Source organism: Verticillium alfalfae, genomic scaffold (genome assembly GCF_000150825.1).
Source record: "Verticillium alfalfae VaMs.102 supercont1.11 genomic scaffold, whole genome shotgun sequence".
In the NCBI taxonomy this organism is placed as follows: Eukaryota; Fungi; Ascomycota; class Sordariomycetes; order Glomerellales; family Plectosphaerellaceae; genus Verticillium; species Verticillium alfalfae.
Genome location: NW_003315028.1, coordinates 286,423 through 294,732, shown reverse-complemented (window position 1 = coordinate 294,732; position 8,310 = coordinate 286,423). Strand labels below are relative to the sequence as shown.

The 8,310-nt window shown below is 58.1% G+C and overlaps 2 protein-coding genes across 2 annotated transcripts in view; both read left to right on the top strand.

Annotated features, from left to right (window-relative positions):
- Positions 1–2,763: 2,763 nt before the first annotated feature.
- VDBG_07919 (PHO85 cyclin-1) lies at positions 2,764–3,939 on the top strand (the record flags this gene model as incomplete). The annotated part of the gene is made up of 1 exon (XM_003001614.1): positions 2,764–3,939. The coding sequence occupies one exon, from the start codon at positions 2,764–2,766 to the stop codon at positions 3,937–3,939; it is 1,176 nt and encodes a 391-aa protein (XP_003001660.1).
- Positions 3,940–6,276: 2,337 nt separating this feature from the next.
- Positions 6,277–8,310, top strand: part of VDBG_07918 (cation-transporting ATPase pacS) — a gene marked incomplete at both ends in the record, with an annotated part of 4,952 nt that continues 2,918 nt past the window's right edge. Inside the window, 3 exons of the mRNA XM_003001613.1 lie at positions 6,277–6,515; positions 6,657–7,000; positions 7,160–8,307. Of these exons, the coding sequence (XP_003001659.1) occupies positions 6,277–6,515; positions 6,657–7,000; positions 7,160–8,307 (1,731 nt within the window). The remainder of the gene's footprint in view (positions 6,516–6,656; positions 7,001–7,159; positions 8,308–8,310) is intronic.

Here is an 8,310-nt window from a genome sequence, read left to right as displayed (position 1 = left end):
TTCTCCCGCCGTGTGCCGCCCGCCAATGAGCGTCGTGTACCGCTGGCGCGCTCGTGGGATCGTCTGAAGAGTCGCGCGCCTTTCGCCTCCCGTCTCTCAAAATACCTTCACGTACCCAAGGCGCCTTACCGTGAGGCCGCGTTGTGGGCGTGCTGTGGACTCGCGCCGACCATTCAACGTGCATCCGCCACGCAACCCAGGAGGGGCTGGTGAGCCTTTCGCTTCGACAGCAGCATTCCAGGAAGGGCTCGTCTGCAACCACGACCACTGGCTGCTATGGATCGACTCGCCGCGGCCAAGCCCAGGGCCACAGCCGTCGCAGCCTGTCCAACCCGGGGGAGGTTGGAGGGGGACCTGTTTTGAGACAATTGACGGCATTCATTGGCAGTGAGGGCGCGAGGGTCGCGACACTGACGCTGGTGCTGATCAAAGGACGTCCACAGCTGGAGACACGCACCGCCGCCAGGATGACGACCGGCGGGCAACCAGGGACCGGAGGGATATGCCCAGGCAAGGAGAGAGCGAGGGTCTGGGAAGGCTACCAAGGGAACAGGATCCAGAGGCGCGCAGAAATGAAATATATCGGATCGCCTTTCCCTCTTGTGGCTCCTCCCTTTCGCTCCTATTGCCTTGATCTCTAGATCTCCCACCGGACTCTAACGAACGACCTGCTCGCGCTTCCACCATCCTCCCCCCTTCCAACCAACTGGAATTCGCGAGGCCACTATCGAAGCCATTCACACCTTGCGCCGCCGCACCACCACACACCACCGGCTCCTCTGTCATCTCTTGTGTGCCTTGACGATTTCCCACTTATTCATCCCTCCGTTGCTGGACATCGGTCGCTCAACCTGCTATTGACACCAAGCGTTCCATTCCATACCTGTTACAGACCAAATCAGGAGCCACCAGCAGCAGCCAAAGTGGACAGTCGCCCATCAGCACCCAACAACGCCCTTGTCCAGCTGCCATCGTCAGACGCTTCGTGTGGAATTCATTTTACCTGCATTGGAAACCAGGCTGGCCCCTTTCCTCACATCCCGGGTCGACAGCTGCGCTTCGAGCCATATAACTCGCAGCCTTCTTCTGCTTCTGTTGCGATTTTGAAGTTGTTGATCACTCACTCGCACCTCATTCCGCCTTGAGTCTCCCAGCCTGCCTCAGCAACTCTGCCTCGTCAGGCTTCTTTTTTACCCCTCCCCCCCCTTCAATCCATACCAACCAGCTCGTCGCATCCACCTTGGTCCCTTGACGGCCATCGACATACTCCAGCCTTCCGCCTAATCTAATAACTAACTTTTGGTCTCCGGCCATCAATTAAAAAAAGACCACAATCAAAAAGGCATCAAAAAGGAGCGGATACCTTTTTTCTCAATCCCTCCGCTATTCCACAACAAGAGCTCTCCATTGCTTCCTGCACACGGTCACCAGATCACACGTTTTCGGCTGACTGCGCATTTTCGTAAACCACCTGCTCCGCTTCGTCTGCACCGCTCCGCACCGCACTCGGCATATTGAACGGCCTGGACCATCGGCTCCTGCTGTCTGCAATCAAAGCAGCCATCAAACGCAACCCCTCCTCCCAAGCTAGAAAACGACGCTGCTCCGGCCAAAGACGTTCCGTCAAGTCCTGACTCGTTTGGCCTCCCGCCGACACAGCGATCCTGCCGTCCTTACTCGGGTCAACCAGTCAATTCACTGCCGGCTTTGTCACCGAATAGCCAGCTTGCTTCATCGCTCCGAGTTTCGCAACGCCATCTACGCACGTCGTGCAAACGACGAAAAACCACGTCCGAACGAACCGGGCTTTCTCCTTCATTCCTATTGTCCATCCTGAACCAGGCAAACGCCCCGTTCTCAGCTACCAATTGTTGGCCTCGTACCAGCTTGCTTCTTCCATCAGCTCAACCTTACTTTGTGCTGTACGTAAGTACCGGACCGGGATCCTCGGTTTCTCCCAGAACCAGTACAGCCACGGCCGCAGTCTTTCGGTCGACCCGCACGCTTTGCCCTCTGCCTACCTTGCCGCAGTCGCATCGTCATTCGCATCGTCACCTTTCCGTCAGCTCGCTTCTGCTTTCTGCTTCTGCTCGCTCCGCTCACTGAAGCCCAAAGTTTCGGACAGCTGCCTTGGCCTCTTTGTCTGCTCGTGCCTCGACTCTTGACGCGACCGCCTTGGTGGTAGTGTAGAGACCCAGACTCGACGGACTCGTCTTACCCCGGTCGGCCAGCCCGCACAGCGCCACGCCCCTCTGCGATCGGCAGCATTCCAGCCCCAACAGGCTCTTCTCTTGGCACGGCACCGTACCCACTTGGACTGAACCCCCAAGCCCCCCCTGCGTCCATCTGAACCCCCTGTCTAGCGTCTTTTGCTAGCTCGTCCCCTGACAAGTCTGGGGCGCACCGCTCAGCCTCGTGGACTGCATCACCCACTGACGAAAGTCGATCCCACCACCCCTGACAAGTCAGTCCCCTGGAAAGCACACCCCCCCTTCCCGCTTGGTCACTTGCCCTTGCGACCACCACCCTGATATATCAGTTGCCTGCTCCCTTCCTCTCCCTTGTCGCCTCTTTTTTTGATTCCGTCACTTCCTCCAACGAAATCTCCAACTCTACGCCCCCACCGCTTCGGCACAAGGCATCTTCTTCATTGAAGACCTTTCTTACTTATACGACCTTAACATCACCACCACACCGTCACCCCTCCTCCTCTCCCCCACCACCACACAACCAGCCACGATGGACTCAACACAACAGCTCACCATGGCTGATCTCAATGCCGCCGCCCTCGACCACTTCGTCTATCAACCAGTCACCAAGCAAATGATCGCCTACCTGGCCGGTGCTGCCTTCAACGTCATCGCATGCGACTCGCACCTTATGCCTCCCGGCGCTGCGGAGGCACAGAAGAACCACCAGCTCCCCCCGACGCCTTCCAGGACAGAGCCGCGATGCGTGCGCTCAGAAGACGCCGATCTTCCCACACTAGAGGCCTTCATCACCCAGCTCGTTGTCTCCTCCAACGTCCAGGTTCCCACACTCATGTCAACCCTCGTCTACCTTGGCCGTCTCAAGTCCAAGCTTCAGCCAATGGCCCGCGGCCTGCGATGCACCACTCACCGCATCTTCCTCGCCTCGCTGATTCTCTCCGCCAAGTACCTCAACGACTCCTCCCCCAAGAACAAGCACTGGGCCGCCTACAGCAACGCCGATACCGACTACTCGACATTTGGCTTCTCCCGATCCGAGGTCAACCTCATGGAGAGGCAACTATTGCTTCTCCTCGACTGGAACCTGCGCATCGAGTCCGAGGACCTGTACCGCGAATTCGACCCCTTCCTGGCCCCCATCCGTGACCAGATCGAAGCCAAGCACGCCGCTCGCATGGTCCGCCGCAAGCAGCGCGAGGAGGAACAGCGTCGCCTCCGCCGCGCCCAGCAGGATGAGCTTTACCTCCAGGCCGCATACCCTTCGCCCCCTTCTTCCCGCGATACCTCTCGCTCCCGCCAGTACTCCCCCGAGGAGCAATACCACTCTCGCCAACACAGCAACGGTGTCGCCTCCATCACACCTCCACCCCTGGTCTACAGCACAAGTTACGGGTCCTCGAGCAGCTCCGGCAGCATGTCCTCGTACGCCCGCTCTGTCGACAGCGCCAGCATTCGCTCCCGCTCCTCGCGCGCCACGACTCCACCCGACGCCTATGCCGACAACGAGCCGTACATGTACGTCCCCGACGGCAGCATGTACGAGTCGCCCGTTGAGATCCACGTCGAGGAGAAGCTCGCCATGCCGAAGCGTAAGCTTGCCGCTGCGCTGCTGCCTTACGAGGTCGCATCCGAGGAGGAGGCGTACGCGGCCGCCAGCAAGGCGAAGAGGGCGCGCACGGGCAGGAGCATGCTCGAGAGGATGTTCTTTGGAGCCGTGACCGTCAGGTGATTGGACTCTGCCCCAAAGCACTACATCACATTTTTCTTTTCTCCTTGGCGCGCAGTATACACCAGCACTCACACCGGCATTTAAAAAAAGCGAAGGTGTTGGTGCCCTCTTTTTTTTTCTTTTCTTTCTGTTCAATACCAAATTACACCTAGACGAGATTGTTTGGGCGCGGCAGAAGAATACTGCCTTTGGTCTTTTACTTTTTCCTTTGTTAATACTTGGCGGGTAATGGAGGCATCTGCATACACCAACTGGAGTTGGGGTCATACGGGAAGGTACATTTTTTTTTGTCATCGCTCCCAGTTGTTGTGTTTCTCTTGCACAGGCTTCTACGGAATCGTCCTGACAGGTCAAGGGGTGGGGAGTACTATAGCATTGCCGTCCCTGGTCTGAGGGACCTCGGGGGACGCGGAATATACCAGGCCTGAGGCCACTGAAACCCTTTCAATCACTGTCGCTTCTCCGCTGTGATTTGCTCGAACGTGATGACGGGTCTTGTCTTGCAACCTGGCTGGGGCGAAGGGGGGCGCGGTGACACGGTGTGAGGCAGGCCGGAAGGTCTGATGATGTATAGTATCACGTGGGGGACATGCATGCGACTTTGGGTTCGGGGGGTTGGGGTTGGTGATGCGAGGTGCGAGGTGGTGCGACGTTGGGGCCTCTGGCCAGGCTTCGCGGCCATCTCACCTCATCACGTCGCTGGCGTCCGTGGCAGTAGTGTGCCATCAGACTTTTGAACCTACTTGAATGCGAGAGATCACTACGTCCGCCCGTCGACGCTTGCAGGCGTGTCCTCCCTCCTACTCCAACATGGAATAGGATGCGTTCGCTATCCTGAGGTTGCAACGAGGCCCTCGTGCCTAGCAGCGCACATGGCACAGTATGACTCAAATTTGATCCCAGGCAGGAGGGCGGGGGGGCAAAAAGCCTCCGAAGCGCAATCTTGGCCTGATGATGATGACGATGATTCAACATTTCCAAATCCACTTCGCCAGCTCAAAAGGCAGCAACGGCGGCCGAGAACAGAAAAAGGCAGCAGCAGCAGGCTACCCGTTCGTATCTGGAGCAAACCACCGTGTCCGAGTAAGACGGGAGGATCGGCGCAGCTGGAGAAGGCGGGAGGGGAAGGGGGGGGGGGCGCAATGCAAAAGTGCCTTCTAGAGGAACTGAACCCCTCTCGCGACGGCCGCAGCGATCCGAGAAATTCCAATATTCAAATTCACTTTCCAGAAAAAAAAACCCCAGTGTTGGTAAGAGAAGGGGGGGAAGTATTGGGCCATGTCGGGGGCGGATGGGAATAGGCACCACATGCAAACGGAAACCATGCGAACAGGCGTTGTAACGCCAAGGCTTTTGCTGCCCACCCTTTGGAACGTGGCGACAGGTTGAACAATGCCAAGGTTTCCTCCACGGTCTCTGTGGTGGCTGATTACATAAATGTGGCTGGAAGATTCTCTTCGTGGCACCAAGTGTGGCGTTGTCTTGGCATCGAAAGGGCCTGGGAGGCTTAGACATGCAGCGTGATCCGTGCACCTGTCCATTCCCCTCTCCGCCTCTGTTCTCCTCCCTGGACCACTTTCTTCTATCGTCCTCACTGGCGCTCGCGTGCGTGCCTCGTGGACGGCTGTGAATGACGGCTGCGGTCGGCGCCAAGACGCAGTCGGGACCCAGTGTGCCGTCATCTATCTGTCCCGCCGTGTTCGGGCGATGAAGAATCAGTTATACGCGAGTCCGAAGCTTACATGTTGTTCACTGCCACCGAATCCCGAGGCCCCTCCCCCCTCGACATGACATTATTCCCTGTTTGCGGGGTGCCTAGCAAGCGAAAAGCCACGAAAAGCCAGAGAGTGGCATGACAGTCAACCTCTCCCTCACCCCCCCGGCCTCCCGTTCCGTCGTTTATGCCCCGCCGCAGGTGAGTGACGAACGCCCTCGCCGCCTCGACACACGTCACTTCAGCCAGCGGCTTGGGGAGGGTGGAGTGGACATCCCCTCCCTCGTTCAGGGATGTTGGCCATGATAATCTGCTAGGGGTGCAAAAAACACACTTTCCAAGATGGGCTTTGACGAGAGATGATTTGGCGCACTCCGCTCATCGTTGCAGTGCTCGGATGGGGTTGTATCGGAGGAGAGGAGGGGAGGGGACGGCTCGTTGGCAGGGTACGCAGACCAGAGCTCGTGATCGCGCTCGAGTCTCTCCCTATATTGACGGGCGGCAGGCAGGCAATCTTGGACAGGGCCAGAGCGGACCGCCGTCACCGCACCGGCACTGCCGTCAGTCTCCTTGACTCGGGCTAGGGCGGGGCCGAAGCACAGGGATGGAGCGGGCGCCTGGCCATGTGTGCTGCGCTGTGCTGTGCTGTGCTGTGCTGTGCTGTCTGTTGCCTACCTGACTTGCCTAGCACCGATACCCGCTACCCCGAAGGCAGAATCAATATCGTCAGGCCTGTGGTCGCATCGCTCTGGCCCCCAGGTGTCTGTCGTGTCTATTCTGGCGGCAGGGACACGCTTGTTGGGTCCCGCTCTCCTACAGGTGGTCTCTGCGACGGCGGCCGTGTGTTCTCCACTGGTACGAGGTGCGCGGGTGACATGTAAAAGAAAGCTGGCCACGGCCCCCCTACACGGTGATGGAGAGCAGATGCGTCGTCGCTGAGCCTCCATCACCTGACGCTGCCATATTTTCGCCATCGAACATAATGCGCATGCGAAGATTACAGTGTCTATACAGTGCCGCACATGGCACCTTGGCGGCCAATCGGCAAAAGTGGTGACACTTTGATCCCAATCGGGAGTTGGGGTCGTACCTGCATGAACCCGTCAGTGACATACTTTCCTCCTGTCCTGGTCGACCAAGGGCACAATGGCCTCAAGCAAAACTTGCTCACCAATCTCCGTCTCAAGCCTTCTAGGTCCTGCGAGACCCGCCTCGAGGACCCTGCAGTCTCCAGGCGCTGTCATGGCCGGATTACGTTGACCTCATTGCCAGATTGGAAAGCCGGCGTCAGTGCCGTTTCTGCGCGTGTTTCGCGTGCGCCGTTTGCGCGGCAAATGCAAGGCAAGAGTAAATTGGTGGCAGTTACAAGTGGGCATGGGTCGCCGCCCCCCAAAATGAAGTTTTGACCAACGACGTGTACCAAGAACCAAGAACCAGGCTTTGACAAGAAAAACCCACGTCCTCTTGACGACACTCTGACCTGATCATTACCCTCGCACACTCCAGCATTCGCACAGCATACAACCAAGCTTCATTTGTCCCCGCTGCAGTGTCACTTGCGAGGCAGTGCTGCTCTTCCTGCCAATTCTTTCGATTTTCGCCTGCCCCACCGACCACCAACTTTTTCTCGGGGTGGCGAACTCAGCACAGAGTATCGAAACAAGCTTCTCGCGATAACCTCGCTCACTGAGCAGACTACGCCTGGTTCGTGTGCCATCACGAAGACCGCACACACTCCGCTGAAAGCCCCATATCAGCTGCACATCATGGACACCGATCCATTGCTACCCAGAAAGAATGCGCCAACGAGAAGGGCCGGTGTGCACGCCGACTCGGCCGCCCAATACGGCACCGTAGCAGGACAGACTACCGACGATAAACGAGTGACCACCTCTTTCCTTCTGGGGAACTTGCACTGCCCGTCATGCGTCTCCTCCATTCAAGAAGCTCTCGGCGACGCATGCGGCCGTGACATTGTCTGGATCTCGCCCAATGTCGTGACATCGGTTGTTACCGTTGAGCACCGTGACACGGGCCCCGCCGTCGCCCATGTCATTGCCACCATGGCCAAGTCGCTCGAAGCCGCCGGCTTCGAGGTCTGCAGTGTAACCACCACATCCGCAGCCGTCGACACCCTTGATCTTGAGTACTTGGCGGACCGGTCATATCAAGCTGCCGATGATTCTGCCGAGAGCAAGGGTGCCGGCGCTCTCGGCAGGCTGCTCACTGCCCCTCGGTTCAAACAGTCTCTCACCAAGAGGCAGCAGACTCATCTGGCAAACTGCGAAGAATGCCGCCATTCACGGCCTCACACGCCACGCTCAGGATCGCAAACCCCGCTGTTGGCCGGCGCAAGGGCAAGGCTTGAACGGTCAGGCACGCCCGATCTCGCGACGCTATCCACTCTCGAGAGTATCACCGCCGTCGGTTCGAGCTCATCTGTTGATAGTGCTGGCCACGCCTGGAGGGCCACTTACTCTATCGGAGGCATGACCTGCACGTCTTGCGTCCGCTCCATCGAAGATGAGCTGAAACGAAGACCCAATGTTGCCAAGGTCGTTGTCAACCTCGTCAACAACAGCGCGACTGTGGACGTCACGGAGAAGGATGAAGCTCAGGTTCTCGTCCAAGTGATTGAGGATATTGGCTATGATGTG